The sequence below is a fragment of the Phocoena sinus genome, chromosome 1 (assembly GCF_008692025.1).
Source record: "Phocoena sinus isolate mPhoSin1 chromosome 1, mPhoSin1.pri, whole genome shotgun sequence".
In the NCBI taxonomy this organism is placed as follows: Eukaryota; Metazoa; Chordata; class Mammalia; order Artiodactyla; family Phocoenidae; genus Phocoena; species Phocoena sinus.
This window is the reverse complement of record NC_045763.1, coordinates 184,593,508-184,610,187: the sequence shown is the minus strand read 5'-3', so window position 1 is coordinate 184,610,187 and position 16,680 is coordinate 184,593,508. Positions and strand designations below refer to the sequence as shown.

Here is a 16,680-nt window from a genome sequence, read left to right as displayed (position 1 = left end):
GTGGGACCAGTATGTCGCAGATATTGCATTTCTTTATGTTTGACTTGGTAGCCCACCCTGACCCCCACAGCTGAGTGGCTCCAGCTTGAGTCTAGGAAGGAAAAAGGGGCCACTGCCCTGTGTCTTTTATGTGAGGCTGACTCATCAAGGAAAGAGTAGGCTTGGCTGGGGGACGGAAGGGGGGAAATGAAGGGATCTGAACTCATGTGTCTGTTCCAAGTCCCCAGAACATGCTATAGTTTTAAAATACTGAGACTGAAAAAAAAAAAAAAAAAAAACACACCAGAAAACATCCCATAAAATGCCCAACAAAAGAGCGCAAAAGGGCTGGATGTGCCCCACCCTTTGCACCAGCTCACCTGCTCCTCCCTGGGCCTCTGGGCATCACTGACCAGCAGATACGGTCTCCGAGGACCAGGAGAGAATAGAGAACAACTGGCCAACGACTTTCTCGGGACCAGTTCTTCTTTTCCTTAAGCCCCTTGATGCTTTTTGTGTGTCAGACTAACTCTGTTTCATTCTATGACAAAACCGTCTATATTCAATTTTCTTATCTTGTGATATAAGTGATCATAGATTATAAATAGTAGGATGAGATATATCTCATCTGTTTTTTTAAATTAGAAGACTATTGCTGAATTAGAATATAAGGTAAAATCATAAGGTACCACCACTGCTTCTCAAACATTCTTAGAACTTTCTTTTTGGAAGTGCCCACAGACCCTTTGCATACTTAAATAAAATACATAGTCAGCGGTGACCAGTCTTTGTTATTTGAAGTTGATCTGATATTTGAAACAAGACAAATCTGAGGAGTGAGGCTCTCAGAGGGCTTAATATCATTTCTGCTCAAACGCAGGTCCTGACAACACACAAACGGGGCTGGTTTTCTTAGATGGCCCCTAAAATGGCACTAACAACAATTATATTTTATAAAAAATAATTTTTTTAGAGGTTCCAGAAACACTTCCAGCAATGGCGGCACAGCTGGACTCCTCCAGCTTAGCAACCGACACCTGCATTCGATCTGTCTGCGGTCCTCCCAGGGCAGATGGAGGCTCCTCTGAGGAGGGGCCGTGTGCCCTGTTCCCTCCCCCTGCCCTCTGCGCTCGTTTCCTGGGAGGGGGGGCACTGAACTCCCCTGGCTCAGCTGTGCCAATCCCTGGGAAAATCCCATGGCACCCCTATTGCCTTGCCCCCTGCCCCCCTTCCCCTAAGTCCTGACTAGCGGTTCCGCCATCGTGGCTGACGTGCTCGGCTCCAGCATCAATCCTTCCACCCATCCGCCTCCCTCCACCAAAGCCCCGTGTCCCACAGCCCCTCCTGAGCTAAGCGAGCCGGGACACGTGCCCAGGCAGCTCCTGACTGAGTCACTCTGAAATCCCGCCGGCAGAGAGAAGGAGCGATGAGGGCTGGGCCTTGGGGTTCGGGAAAGGAGGGAATTCTCACTGGGCGTCAGAAAACAGTCACAGGGAGGGTGTAGGGGCAGCTGGGAGCCGGTGAGGATCGAGTTAATGGACCAGAAGCAGTGCTCAACCCAGCCGCACACAGGCTCTCCCAAGAAGGCCCTCAGAACGAGTTCCCTGCAGGTCCTGGTTACAAATCTCCACATGTAACAACCCCTCACTGCCCATCTGATGACACGTCCCGGTTAATGTAACACGTCAACCCCTGAGTGGAGGTGAAGCACGCACAGATGAGAACACTGATACCCAGAGAAATCAGAGCTTGATCTAAAGTCACAGAGCCAGAGAGCAGCAGAGGCCCGGGGCGGGAACCCAAGCGCCAAGTTCTGACTGGGCAATGCAACACTGTAAAGACACATAACATCTGCGCGGTCAGCACGATTACTCATCTGTCTGCTGGTCCCGTCCAGGCACCTGCCCCTCCTTGGGTCTCTCCTAATCCTTTTCACGGGCATTACGAAGTCATCTTCTCAGATTCTACCTGGTCATCAGTCTCTCTGTCAAAGCCCTTTACTCACATCTACGCCTGGTCTGCCCGCCTACTGGGCTCAGTCAACTGTCTTTATCGGTTATCGGCACTGAGGGGAATCAACTGACATCAAGAATCGGGAAAACGGGAGGGAAATAAATTCACAGCAGACCTAGTTAAAGCTGTGACGAAAGACAGATCCTCCCAAATCAGCCCCAGTGAGAACTTACGTAGGAAGGAATCCAGTGGATCACAGGGAACACCTCACTCATAAACCTCCCACCTCTCTCCTGCCCGGGACCCCGACATCTGTGAGCAATGTGGACTCAAAGCAAAAGCTGCTAAAACCTGAGGCCCAAGCAGACGGAGCCCAGAGTCCCGTGGAGAAGCGGCCTTTATCCCCAGCTGCACAGGCCTGAAGGGCCTCACAGAAGGATTTCCAGAACAATATAGGCAAATGCTGAAATAAGCAAAACGAAAGGGAAGCCACAGGATTTGCAGACCGGGAGAAAACCTGGGTGTCACCTAGCCTGACACCCCGATTGCGGAGTAGAAGAAAACTCCTGCGTGGGCTTGTGTGGTTGAACCAGGGCATCTGCCCTGGTGCCTGATGGAGAGTTAGGGCTAAAGAAATATTTGTTCAGTAATGGGTGGACGGGCATAGCGGGATGAGATCACACAGAAAGACAATGACAGGGCCGGGATTAAAGGATCTAGGATAATGTCTACTCATGCTAATTAAAAAAAAAATTCTTAAGAATGATTATAATCAGGTTGTTTTTTTTTTTTTCTTGTTTTTTGCGGTACGCGGGCCTCTCACTGCTGTGGCCTCTCCCGTTGCGGAGCACAGGCTCCGGAGGCGCAGGCTCAGTGGCCATGGCTCACGGGCCCAGCCGCTCCGCAGCATGTGGGATCTTCCCAGACCGGGGCACGAACCCGCGTCCCCTGCATCGGCAGGCGGACTCTCAACCACTGCGCCACCAGGGAAGCCCAATCAGGTTTTTTTTTAATGCACATTATTTCGTTTAGTCCTGACAACAATCCCCAGAGGTAGACTGTGTTATATCCATTTTACATGTGGGGGAACTGAGACCCAGAGGTAGAAGAATCTCGCCCAAGGTCATGTGCTCGGCAGTAACACAGCTAGAATCTGAACGCGGGTTTGTCCAACTTACAAACTCAAGCCACATTCCCCCCTGGGCACACATCCTTGGTCATCAGCACATACTGAGGAGAGGGTTCCTTCGGGATTTTTCTAGAAACATCTAACCTATACATGACTGGACCACGAGAATTCAAACTTCTTTCAAATCTATGATCAAATCAGATATATTGGGAAATGGACTTTTTTTTTTAATATGATGTTTTCTTTACGCTTTTTCTAAAATGTTCTCATCTGAGCCATTCAGAAATATCCAGTCAGACAGGAGGCTGCAGTGAGAGCCACGTGTGAAATGATGGCCAAGCAAACGGACCCGGTCAGAGCTGGGGGGCCTCCCCTCGGGGACCTTTCCCACCCCGCACCACTGTCTCGGCGACCAGGACACGCCTTCTCCTCCATGAAGCCTGAACCCACACCCTACGGGAAGCAGCTCCTTACCGGATAGCCCCACGAGCCGTTCCCCGCCTGGAACTTCGAGTAGTAGCTGCTCCGGCCGGTGGTCCCACAGCTGTTGTAATTGTCGGCCAGGCCATCATACATGGAACCTTGAGGACACGGGCAGGGGTTAGGCCATTCGCTCCCCACAGCCCTCCTGCCCACGGCGTCCCCTCTGCATCTGGTGCCCTGTGGCCCTCGGAGACCAGGGCTGAGGCCTTGGAGGAGGAGAACGGGGAAGCAGCCGTCTGTTCACCTTCTCCCTCTCTCCACCCGGCCCTCCACAGCCAGATGGCTGCAGGGTCAGCTCCGAGGGCCTCGGCCGACCCCTTCCTGGGGGTCTACCCCTGTGGCCGGGGGTGGGCAGACACCTACAGGCCAGGAGTTGGCCTGGAGGGCTTCAGGCCCCCGTCATCCCGGTCCAGGGAATCACAGCTCCGAGTTCCACAAGGACGGCTTTCCCACTCATGGACGACAGCCCGGAGCTCCACATGGCAGCTCCAGAGCCTCAGGGCCGCAGGGCAGCTCCGCAGGGTCCGGGGCCGACGCCACGCGGGACTCTGGTCCCCGAGCCCAGCTTTCCGCCCCCTCCTGCATCTCCCAGGTGCCCCAGCTGCTGCAGGGGGAGCGGCCACCAACCTCAAAGGCCCGGTGAGGATTAATGAACTGTCTCCCGAGTGCTTGGGGGCCCACAGATGACAGGCTCCGGGGAGGACAGAGTGTCATTACTCTTATTAAGGGTAAAGTGGCTTTGGATTTCAGAAGGCAGCCTGGACGCTAGGCTCCTTCACCGGATGGCTGGGGAACCCGAAAGGACAGCCCAATTCTTCCCGCTGTCCTGCTGCCCTTGAAGCGAGGCTGACAGTGACCTGCCTGGGGCTTTGCTCACACCGTGTCCCGTGCCGAGTCTGCCTTCCTTCCTCGGCCACAGCCACTGAATCGCAACAGTCTGTAAACCCAAGTTCAAAACCTGCAACCGGGCCCCGCCCAAGAGGTTGTCCTGCTGTCCGTACCCCAGGTCACATCCTGCCTGGTGCCCCATTTCCTAGACTAGGAACCATGGCCCCATGGCCTGGGCATCCGGAGCAAGGGTGGTCCTACACTCTTACTAAGCGATGGTCCCTGGGGAAAGTCGATCCAGGGAGAGGGGGTTGACCCAGCATCAGGGGAAGGGTCCGGCCGGGATCCCACCTGGCTCAATTCACCCCTCCCCATCGGCTGTGCTCCCTCAGACTCCCAAGCCTTTGGGGGTGAGCGCTGGAGTATCTGAGGTGGGGGGAGAAGACAGAGCAGAGGGGCAGCTTTGGGTTGTGGCAGATGTCCCTGCCTGGTGCCACCTCCTCTGTCCAGAGCCAGGTGACCCCCAACAGCTCACAGGAGGGGCAGTGTCCCTGATTCTCCATGCCCCCCATCACAGAGGATCAACTGGCCACTGGGGCTGCCGGCTGTGGCACAGACCCACTGTCCTGGGCGCCTAGTGGTGCTGGAATTGGTCCTGGCTCCGGCATTTGGGCAAAGCACTTGCCTTCTCTCGGCCTCGGCTTCCTCTTCTACAGACAGAGGGGTTTGGTTTCTCTGGACCTCAAGGTCCCGTGGTTGTGTGATTACGGTGACTTGTGTCTGGGCATTCAGAGAAGCCTGACCTCTCTTCTCTAGAGACAGGGCTCAGCAAGGAAGAAGTTTGGGCATCAAAGGCTACATCACCACCTCCTTTGCTGCCTGCCTCAGGGTCCCCCAGAGGTGTCCCCACCCCAGAAAGCCCCAGGCCCAGGCCTGGCTCCAGAAGGGACGTCCCTGAGGCTCTGAATTGCTCCAAGCTCCCTGGCAGCTCATGCCTCTTCCTTTCTCCAGAAGCTCTGGAAAAGCTGCCTTTGTCAGGACGAGTCTGGAGGCAATCTCATGGGCGTGGACGCCCAGAACTCGCTCTCACCGAGAAAAGGGGCTGCAGCCAGGAACCCCGGTGGCCGACAGCCAGCATCCCATCCATCTCCCCTCCGTCCAGCCCACTCCTGACATCCCTTCCAGGGCAGGCCAAGGCAGGGTTCACCTGGGCAGGGATTTCTCACCCAAGGGCAAGCGTGGGTCAGCCAGCTGCTTTGGATGAAAAATCTGGGGTGGTGACAGACACAGAGTTATGGGAGAGGCGTCTCCAGGAGGCTCCGTGGAGGGCAGGCTCCCACAGAGCCTCCGCCCTGCTCGGGAGGGAGTCTGTCAGCAGTGATGTCACTCGCCCTCTTGGTCATCAGGTGAAGCATATCCTCCCCGACACCCTGCACCTGCCTGCCTCCCTCTCATTCTCCACTGTGCGACAGGTGGGGAGTTCTCTGCCGTGGAGGCAGATGACCTCTGGAGTACCTTATCATTCCAAGGCCAGTCCCTGTGACCCAGGGGGCACTGTGGTGATGACAGGTGTGGGTTGTAACTCTCACTTCTGGTTGGGCCAAGGCCTCCAGGCCCTTCCAGGCAGCTCCTGAAGGCATCTCCCCAAGATCACCTGCAACTGGGGGTCAAACTGCCTGACTCCCACCATGAGCTGCTTGGCTTGGCCTCCTTGTGAGAATGTAGCTGCCATCACACCAGCCAGCACTGCTTCTCTGGCAGGAGGCAGCTGCCCTTGGGCCGAGATTTCGAGGGTGGGGAGTCCAGACACCTCACACACTTGCAGTCACACCTTGCAGTGTGCCAGATACCCGAAGGGGTGCAGGCGGGAGGCGAGCCGTTTGTGAGACTGTTACTCCCACAGCAGAAGCGAGCGCTCCCTCTCCTGACCCTGGGGGGTCTGGTTGGGAAGTACCGCCCTCTGAAAGTCAAGTTCAGCAGGAAGAACATGGAGCTTCTCACTGAGAGTGATGGGACGGCTCTGATGACCTGCACTTCTCCACTGGCCCCTTGACCTCACTGGACGTCACTTCTAGGAAGCCTTTCCTGATGACCCCCACCTGGTCCCCGTGCCCCAGGCTGCCTGTCCTCTCAGTGCAGGGTACGGTGAGGTACGGTCCCCCTGCCCAGCTCTGGTGCCTTGAGGCTCAGTGTTCCCATAACCGCAGCAGGGGACTGGGGTCCTTGCCTCCACTCAACCAGGCCCCCCTCCCACCCAAAGAGGTCCCTGGCGGGTCGGTGAACCGGGGAGAGACTGAAGCCAGAACGCCCAAGGCTATATGCTCAGGGAGGATTCTTGGTCCAGAGGTGGGAAGGGAGGGGGGTCCCAGCACCAGTTTGCCCCACAGTTACCCCACCTCCCGGGAAGCATGGCACCCGCTGTTGTCGCTGGAAGGGCCCATGGGCCTTTCCGTGTGGCCCAACTGTGTGTCTGCCTCGAGGCATCTGCCCTCCCACAGAAGCCCGGGGTCAGAGAGCAGAGGTCTGCCTTACCTGTGGACCAGCATGGCCGGCCGCTCCCTATGCTGCAAGCCTCACTGTGGGTCATTGCTCCGGGTGACAAGCCATCTCAGAAAACCCACCCCGCACACGGCAGCACCCCGGTGCCCCTTCCCTTTGGCCTTGCACGGCGGCCTGACTCTCCCTGTGTCACTGGGCAGCCCTTTGTCAGGACCCCCGGGATTCCTTCCCCACTGGGATGGATGAACCTTCGCAGGTATGACTCATCCTTCCACCCCCAAGCTTTCCATGGGTCACACCCGCCACGCCTGAAACATTCCTGCTCTCCTTCTCAGCCAAGCCTCTCCCTGGAGCCCAAACCCTGCACAAAACCAGCTCCTCCTGGAGAAGAACCACCTCCCACCCCGGCGCCCCAACTCTCCCTCCGAGCCGTGTCAGCACTCGGTCTACCTGCTCGACACAGTCTGTGCTGTACATTCTCTGTGTGTGTCTGCTGGGGGCGTTCTCCACCCACCCCCACCCAGGACCAGACTCACCTGGAGAAGGCCCTCGGGACACTGGCCAGCCTGGCCAAAGGGCTGCCCCAGGGGCAGAGGTTGCCCGAAACGCCTCTCCTCCACCCCAGTCTCCCCACACCCCCGTCCCTGCTAGCCACAGGCCCTCCCAGAGAGGGAACCTGCGTCTCACAAGGCTCCTGCCTCTTCTAGCTGCTTCTGCACTTACATCTGTTCCTTAGCACAAAAAGCTTCAGAAAGGAAGTCCACTGTCTCTCGGCCTCAGAAATGCCTTTACTTCACCCCCTAAATCTGTCCCATCCAGGGTGCCCAGCAGGGTGAGGCCCACAGCAAGAGGAATTTAAATTAGACAATAAGGAGAACTGTCGGAAGAGGGCACGGAGATGTCTGGGACCCCAGACTGTCCCGCAGCCCAGCTCCTGCCCCTCGAACATCGCAGGGGATGTTCTGCCCTCCACCCAGGCCAGCGGGGTGCTCGTGGACACGCCGCCCTGTCCTGGACGGGAGGAGTTCAGCTCCACCCCACCCGACACGCTGGCGCAGTCGTTGCCCTTTCCTGGGCACGCATACAGAACGGAAACACCAAAGCACACCGGGGTGTGTCCAAGCCCAGCTCTGCTGGTAACCTGCTTCTCCTCCTCACGACCTGTGTGTGGCCACCACTAAGCCTACGTGCTGGACTGAGGGCAGAAGCGTGCTGGGGCCTGGGCTCAGCCCTCCGAGGGGGTCCAGGGTAAAGCATCGTCACCAGCAACTACCACACTAGATGCCCGTCCCTGTGTGTGTGTGTAGAGGTGTGTGCCTGTGACGGGGGTGGTCCCCACAGGGAGTCTCTGTGTGAGGGCCAGAACGAGGATTCTTGAACTTTGCTGCATATCAGAACCGCCTGGGAGCCTTTAAAAGTCCACACGCCCGCGCTGTCCCCATACTAACTGAACCGGAACCTCTGGGGGCCGGAAATTCCCAGACTCTTCCGACGTGTAACCATGCTCAAGGACAGTGCTTTGGGGGATGGTTTTTGGGGATCTGATGCTTCCTGGAAGGAAACCGTGAGGGCCGTGTCTTGAGGGGAGGAGCTTTTTTTGCAGCTGCAGACGGTCTGGGGAAACCGTCTGCAGAAGCAGTGAGTTATCCATCTATTTCCAGGGAAACATCTGGAGATGATCTCACCCCACCTCTTACAGTTGCACAGACCCAGAGAGGGGCAGCCACTTGCCCGAGATCACACAGCAGCTGGCAACAGATCAGAGAGAACTCAAGCCTCCTGACACCAGCGGGACTCCTGCCGCTGCACAAGCGCTGCGAGGCGGGCCGCGTGTGAATACGCGTGTGCGTGAGGACACGTGTGTGTGCACAGCGGTGGGTCTACGTGTGCATACATGCGTGCCTGTGTGGCGTGTGCCTACAAAGAGCCTCACAGGAGGCTACCTTCCATGGAAAACAGTCCTCCATTTTGTTTTGTTCAAACATCACAGAACTTCTACGGGTCATACCCTATCGCAGAAGTAGCTCCCAGAGTTTTAAACCTAGAACAAATGGCTTATTGATATTTACAATTCCGTGTGTGGGGAGAGGAATTTCTTTTGTTTATTTGTTTTCTAATCTCTGTCAATGAGTTTAGCAAAGGAGCAGGATGTGGTGGGGGAACACCCTGGAATACTCGGCATTTTTGCAGGAGTTGTAACAGGCCGGTGGAAATTCTGGCTAAGCCCTCAGCTCCTAGAGGAGGCATTGTGAAGAAATGAGAACTGGTCTGCTTGAAGTTTAACTAAGATGTTTCCCTGCTGGGGCAGGCCTAAGCACAGACACGTACCTCCTCCCGTCTCAGTTTTGGTCCCGAGAAAATAACCCCAGCCTGTGGTCAGGGCAGGACACCTTCCAGGAGAGTAGAGACAGCAGAACCTCCCAGGGTGGAGGGTCACGCCGAGACACAGCCCCCCATGAATCCAGGGAGCCGGCCAGCGGGGCCCTAAGACAGGGTCTTGGCTCCCCTGGGCACAAGCCTGCCCCCAGGAGGGCCCCGGGGAGCAGGACACCTGTCCAGCGCACCCCACCCCCACCTCTGACCATCACAGGTGGGAAATGGTGCTTCTGAGAAGAATGGAGACAGAACCTTCGGGCCCAAGGCTGACGATGGCTCCCGGGGCAGTGGGCAGAGCGCGTGGGTTAAGACTCCCTGGAGTGATGTGTGGAAGGCAGACGGTTCCACCGAGCTGTGTGTGTGAGTGTGTGCGTATGTGTGTGCGCGCGCGCGTGTGTGTCTGTGTGCGTGTGTGCATGTATGTGTGAGTGTGTGTGCGTGTGTGTGTGTGTGTGGCAGCAGCGGCTTCGGACTTGGATCAGAGGAGATTTGGGTTCAGCTTTAGGAAGAGATTCCAAGCGGAGCATTAAGGGCATGAAAATGGCAGTTGTCTCCGCTTGGGCCAGACGACAGCGCACCAGTCCCTCACCCCACGGCCCACCCCGCAGCGGCTCCCCGCCCGCCACAAGGAGGTCATGTTTCCCAGCCCTGATCTCCGGCTGGGCAGCCACGTCCCCGGGCTCCTCCCGCTGCCCCACGGGGACCCTCGGGAAGCGTGGGCAGCAATGCTCAGGGGCCCCATTCAGGAGAAGATGGGTGGGCGGGTCCTGAGCAGCCTCCTCCTGCGGGTCTCCAGGCCCCAGAGAACCCCTCCCTGTCCGGGGACTGCCTGACAGGGTGGGCCATGCGTCTGGGCCCGTGTTTTGGGGAGGGCACGGCAGAGACTGGCGTTCATGCCAGGCTTCTCCCACGCGGTCCCACACCCAGCCCTCGGCGGCTCAAGGCCCCTCCCTGACAGGATGGAAGGCAGCCCTACGGGCTGGCTCCGAACAAAAGACACTCCTACTGCCAGGATCTTGGGTGGCTGACCCCTGACTGTCCTACAGGGCTACAGGGAGAGGCAGCTCCTCTGCGGTCAGTGGGGGCGCACCTGGCCTTCTTCAGGGCGGGGGCCCAGGAGAATCAAAGACCCCTGAGAAACCTGCTCTTCTCTCTCGGGCAACTGAAAGAGAATTCGAGTCTGTGCAGGGGGCCAGGGGGATGGCCTGGGGTGTGGTCCTTTCACAGCCGCCAATCACCCCTCCGGGGACCAGAGCAGACACATGGAGTGAAACCAACAGGACAGAGAAGGACCAAAGCGGGGAGAGGCAGTCACAGAACAAACAGGGGACGCCTGGGCGGCGCTGGCGAAGAGACAAAGCCGGATAAACCAGAAACACCAGCTGCAGGTGGCCTGACGGCCTCTCCCAGCTACAGTGCCGCTGGGGAAACTGGTCAGAGCCAGGGGTAGAGGGGACATGCCTCCAGGGTCAGCCCTCAGAGAGGGACGCACTAGCCATCAGAGTCCGCCCCTGCCTGCTGACGCCCCCGGAGGACCTTGGGATGGAGAAGTGGAGAGAAGAGGGATGGATGTGTCACCCACAAAGAGAGAGGCCAGGGGCACAGTGCCCAGCCAGCGCCCCATGGGGGAATCAGAGGGGGTGTCTGGGTCACCGGGGCTGGTCTGAGACTTTTCTGGAGCTGCGAGCCTCAAGCTCAGGCCAGGGACAGAGCGGGAGTGGGGTGGGGACAGGTGAGTCTGCAGCAAGGGAGAGAGGAGGTTGGCTTGAGTTGTGACTGGGCTGTGGCCAGGAAGGGCACTTTGTTTCCCAAACCTACTTCCAAATAAGGCTGGAAGCAGCTACCAAGGCACCAAACAAAAGGGAAGGGGGCAAGCGCTCTGGAGGCTGTGATCTTGAGTGGGGGTCTGGAAGGAGAGGAGTAGGGGGCCCAGGCCAGGGTAAGGGGCACAGCCGCACAGACCTTTGGGTTTGGGGTGCAGGGGAGTCCTCCGCCAGCCACTTTCTCCCCCTCAGCTCTACACGGGGGCCACTTGGGCGGGGGCACAGAGGTTGAAATCGTGAGCTGGTGTGTGTGTGTGTGTGTGTGCGCGTACGCACGCGTGTGTGGGAGAATCGGTGAGGATTTCATCCCCTTTGTCCCCACCTCTTTACTACCCTCATTCTCCCCGCTCTCTCATGAACACCTGACTTGATCAATATATCTTTTTTTCAATAAATAAATCTTGGATGACCTGTACTGGTTTGCAGTCTGCAGCGTCTTTATTAGCATTTAAATAAATAAATAGAAGGTGCCCTGATCTGTGTGTAATTCTCACTGGGAATTGTTTGTATGAAAGCGTTTGGTCTAAAAATCCTCCGCAAAGGGCCCTGTCAGGTATCATACCTTCCTCCTTGCGTTTCAGGGGTCCTACCCCTTTCTCCTGGCCGCCCTCAGGTGGGGGAGCTTACCGTGGAAGGGGGAGAGGGCTGGCCAGGCCGGCACCTAGATGGACAAGTGCCCACCACGAGGGCCCAGCGAGGCGGGGGGTCGAGGGCGGGGGATTCCCAACCTTGGCCACAGAATTCCCTAGTTGCCCCTAAGACACTTGTTTCTAGGCAAGCTGAGTGGGTCAGGGCGAATCCCGTGGGAAAATGGGTTTCTCTCAGCCACGGGAAAGAGGGCATCCTGGTCCCCTTCCCGGCCTCAGTCCCCAGGGTCCGCACTGGCCCGGGGCGACATTGGAACCACACATGCCTCTTCCAGGTGCGAGGCTCCCGCTACCACGCCGCGCAGTCACAAGGGCTTGTCTGCTCCCTGCGCCACCTCCCCAGCCGCCCGCCCCTCCTGGGCCTCCACTCGGGTCTCCGTGACTCCCTGCCCGTCGGGCAGCCACGCACCGCCCTCCCTCCGGAGCCCCCCAGCCACCGAGATCCCGCAGCTAAGTCCGGGCAAGATGGGGCGGGGTGAGGGAGGCGCACGACCCCGGGCGACCGGGTAAGACAGGACGCGGAGACAGTTCCCCGGAGCAGGCCGGGGAAGAGAGAGCCCTGGGCCCCGAGAACGGCCCTGACTGCGTCTCCCACCGCGTCTCCACCCGCCAACACCGTGAGCGCGCCGCCGAGCGGCGGCTGCACAGTAGACCCTGCGGCGACGGGAGCGCTGCTGGGGTCTGCGCGCGCCCCGCGCCCCGCCGCCCGGCCACGCGCGCATCCGGCCTTTACCTCGGTTGGAGTGGCTCGGGGTGGACGACTGGGAAGTCTTGGGCTTCTGCCGCTTGACGGTCATCATCACCTGCTCCTGCACGCGCTGCTGGCCCGACGTGCCGGTCTTTATCCTCAGGTCCGACGGCAGGGCCAGCGTCGAGTTGTCCTGGTCCTGGAAGCATTCGTAGGCCAGGGCGGTCTTGAGCGGCGAGTGGTTCATGGCGGCGCGGGGCGCGGACCCGGAAAGCGAGCGGCAAGGTGCGAGGTGCGGGGCGCGCGACGTGCGGGACGGCAGCGGGGTCTTCTCGTGCTCAGAGGCTCCCTGTGCCCCTAGAGCGACGGCCACGCGCGTGACGGCTGCCGGCTGCTGCTCCCGGTACTTCCACCCGGCGCGTCCTGGCCCAGGCACTGACGGGCCCGCCCTTCGCCGCGCTGGATATACCGCCCCGCCCGGCGCCGCCCCCTCCCCGCCGCGGCCGCTCCAGCGGAGCCCCGGGCGCTGAGCTGCGGGCCGGGCGCTCTGGGGGCGGGGCTTCAAGTCCCGAGCCTGGACCGTGCTCTCTCTTCCTCTGTCCCCCTTCCCTCTCCCCGCGACCTGCCGAGGTGAGGCCTCCGCCGGGGAGCCGCCCTCTGTCCCGGCGGTCCTGCGCGCTCAGGGATAGAGTGCGTGCTCAGCTCGGGACTGAGGGAGACTTCTCTCTAGGAAAAAGGAGTCTTTCTCGACTGGGCCCCCTGCACAGCCAGATGCCCATCTGCCTCCGTGCAGAGGTCACTGCGGAGACCGGCCCTGTGGATGGGGGCTCCCAGGTTGACGGCAAGGAGCGCAGCCCGGTCCGAAGGCTCTCTGCTCCAAGACAGCTTCCAACCTGCAGGGAGGGGGTGAGGGCCTGAAGCCCACAGCAGGATGAGACTTGAGATGCAAAACCACAAAGTAGTACCCACCCCCCAGGGCATGGGCATGCCAGGGGAAACACCAGGTGAACAGTGGGTGTCTCTGAAACTCCAGACTTAGCCCCTAAAATGGGTGCCCGGTACATCTTCGGGACTCAATAAAAAATATGTTTTAACGGATGAGTAAATGAAGACTAGCTAATTTAAGGTAGATTAAGTCTGATTTGAATCCTACCCAGATCCTTACTGAAAAACCGTAAGGTAGCCTACCCCTTAAAACTACCCGGCTGTGGACTTATCATCCTAGGACGTTGTGTGCATTCTCCCATACTCCCTGGGGCGTGTGTAGTGATGTTTCATTCTTGTAGCATTGTCCTCAGGCCCCGAGGTAGCCGGCGCCAGGGAATCTGGTGTGTAACAGGAACTGAATATTTTAAACCTATGTTGATGGAAATCTTTATAAGGGCAGCACACCCCTGCCTCTCCCCCTTTGGCAAAAGACCCTGAGCACATTTACGCACTTCTTGACAACTCAGGGTTCCCATGCTGGACATCCAGTGCTGAACGGACAGTGCAGTCCTGTCAGTTTCTTTGTGTTCCGGGCTCCTCCAGCCATCACCTCTGCTGTCCTTTGTAGTTGGCACTCACAGCTCACACCCTTCACTTTCAGCCGGCCCTTCTGCTCTGCAGAGGAAGGGACCCTCGGAACCTATGCTCATCGGGAGTTCTGTGAGGTAGACTTGAGAAGCCCAGGGATGGTCTCAGGGACCATATGATGGTCACTCGCTCGCTTCCTCAGACGTGGGTGTTATATGCGGGAGCCCAGCTGTTCTCCGTAATGCATTCCTGGGAGCCACGTGCAGAGAAGAAAATCGTAAAGCACATCGTGGATTCAATAGAAATAGTTTTATAATTGAGGGTTATGTCCCTAAGAACTTAGAGTCAAATAAACCGGAGATGTGACCAACGGTATGTCGTGGATACCAAAGCTCAACCCCTGTAGACCTTGATTATCACTTCAGATTGTGAGATTCTGCTTTGAGCCATAGTCTGCCAGGGCTGGACCGAGCCTTGGACATCACCCAGCCCAGCCTCTGCGGTTTTCTGACTCAAAGAGGAGGTAGCTTGCCCGTGGTCACCAGTTAATACGTGGCAAAGCCTACATTTCAGTCGGGCCTGGTGTCTCCAGGGCCAGTGCGCTCCCCTCCACGCTATCTGGCCTCCGTTATAAAAGTCCTACAAAATGGGCCTTAAAGTACAGCGCACACCGATGACAGAAGGGGCCCAACATCTTATAAAGTATACACGACAGCACATAAAAACACAAGTCCATTGTATCATGCATTTGGCGCGCATCTACAACCTAATATGCTGGCCATAATAAATGTTCATTTCATCTTTAAATGATGATAATTTTGCCACCTTTAGGATGTAGAAGGGCCCTGAGGGAGGTGACGGGAGTAGCCCATACTGCTATAATAGGCCATACTTAGCCCCTGGGGGTTGAAACGGATTATCTTTAAAATGGTTTCCAGATATGAAGTTTTTCTAGATGCTTCTCTATTATTTTGATATTAACGTTTTGATCTATGGACAGCCACAGCAAGTATTTGCTGTGCTCCTACAAATCAGGCACAGTCTGGGCCCTTTACCTAGACCATCTCATCTGAATGCAATCATCCTATGGGTTGGGTACCAGCAGCCACATCTTCCTTTTTTGGGTGAGGAAACAGGCTCACCATGGTCACGAGGCTGGTAAGTGGCAGAGGCAGGGCCGAGCACAGGCAGCCTGGATCCAGCACCTGGGCACTCGGTGACGGGGCCTGGCTACCTCCTTGAGATTCCCCTGTGACGAGCAGTGGCTAAAAGCCTTCCATGGGCCAACCTTTTAACAGCATCTGTTTCCATCACAAGGCACGAAAGCCAGGCCACCTGGGATCCAGTTCCAGCGGTATCCCTAACTCGATTCATGGTGCTGGATAGGTGCCCTCCTCCATCCTCCCCACCAAATCTGTAAAGCAAGGAGGTAGATTTGATAGCTCCCCAAGTCCACCGTAGCCCAAACACTCTATAATTCAGCTGTCAGTTATGGGGGTTTTTAGAGCAGGAGAATCTTGACTCAGGTCTTCTGGACTTTGCCTCTCCTACCCCAACGACAAGGTGAAACAAAGTCTGGATGTGGACGTGGATGGAGGGAGCGCTGGCACCACCGGTCCGTCCACTCTGCAGACACTATTTTATCTCCCAGTAACCCCCCAGGAGGTATTGTTCTGCAGATGAAAAAACACACTCAGAAACAGGAAGTCAGTGGTGCAGCCGGGATCTGAACCAAGTCTGACCCCCGACCTGGGAGAAAGAAAGGAAGGTGACTCAAGCCACAGGTCTGGGGCCACAGGGAGCTTTGTTCTGGCTGGGAAGATTGGTCTGGGCCACAGCTTTTCCTGTCACCTCTCTCTCCTGCCTGCCCAAGCCCCGCCCCTTAGGGGCCCTGCCCCTGGAACAGGCCAGAGGAGAGGGTCACAGTCCCCAAGTGAGGAACAGAGGTCACAGAGGCCCCGGAAACGAGCGCGCTCTGAACGGCATGCCTTTAGATGGTGAAAACACCCGAGTGGGTGCGGGTGGATTTGAGTTTAGAGGGTGTGGGGTGGTCTAGGGAAGGCATCTTGGAAGAAGTTAATTTTGACTGGATTCGGAAACAAGATGAGTCAATCTCATCCTCAGAGACATTGGGATGATGGGTGTGGATGGGGGTCTTGGCCTCCGCTGCCTGCCTTGCAGACTGCCTGGGACCCAGATTCCGCTCTCAACACTCAGGGCTCTCCGAGAGGCGGAATATGGATTCACTCATCCAATGAGTACTTCGTGAGGCCCTCCCACGAGGCAGGGCCCGTGCCAGGACATGAGGCCGAAAGAGACGAAGTTCCTGTCTTTATCCAGCTCACCTCCTAGAGGTGAGGGAGGCACAGCTGGGCCAGGTAGGAACACTGGCTCGGGTGGAGGCTGAGACGATGCCTCTGGAGCTCCTGCTGCTTCTAAGGGTTGAAGCTACTCCTTGCTGTTTCCAGCCCCTCAGGTGAGGGGACCACCTCTACCTGAACCCCAAACGGAGCTGGAAGCGTTAGCTTCCTGGGTGGACCCCTTGCGAAGCCCAGTCCTTCCTCCCCTGCCCCCTCCCTGTCCCGGGTAGCTTTGGGCTTTCCGGCTGCCTGGTCTCTTCCAGCTGAGTCCCCGGTCAGCTAGTGGGATCCCCGGTAGCAGCCCAAGTCAGGAGCTGTAGAGCCTTCCCTGGGGGACCCCGCTGCCCCTCCCCCACCTCTCACTAGCCTCCCTTCTCATTTTGTTTCCTGCCAGCCCTGC

At 57.7% G+C, this 16,680-nt stretch overlaps 1 protein-coding gene across 1 annotated transcript in view; it reads right to left on the bottom strand.

Annotated features, from left to right (window-relative positions):
* The window catches only part of PKP1 (plakophilin 1), a 42,649-nt gene extending 29,813 nt beyond the window's left edge, over positions 1-12,836 (bottom strand). Inside the window, exons 1-2 of the mRNA XM_032606517.1 lie at positions 12,451-12,836; positions 3,536-3,642 (exon numbers count right to left, since the gene is read on the bottom strand). Coding sequence (XP_032462408.1) covers positions 3,536-3,642; positions 12,451-12,652 — 309 coding nt within the window. The 5' untranslated portion in view covers positions 12,653-12,836. The remainder of the gene's footprint in view (positions 1-3,535; positions 3,643-12,450) is intronic.
* Between the last annotated feature and the right edge of the window lie 3,844 nt (positions 12,837-16,680).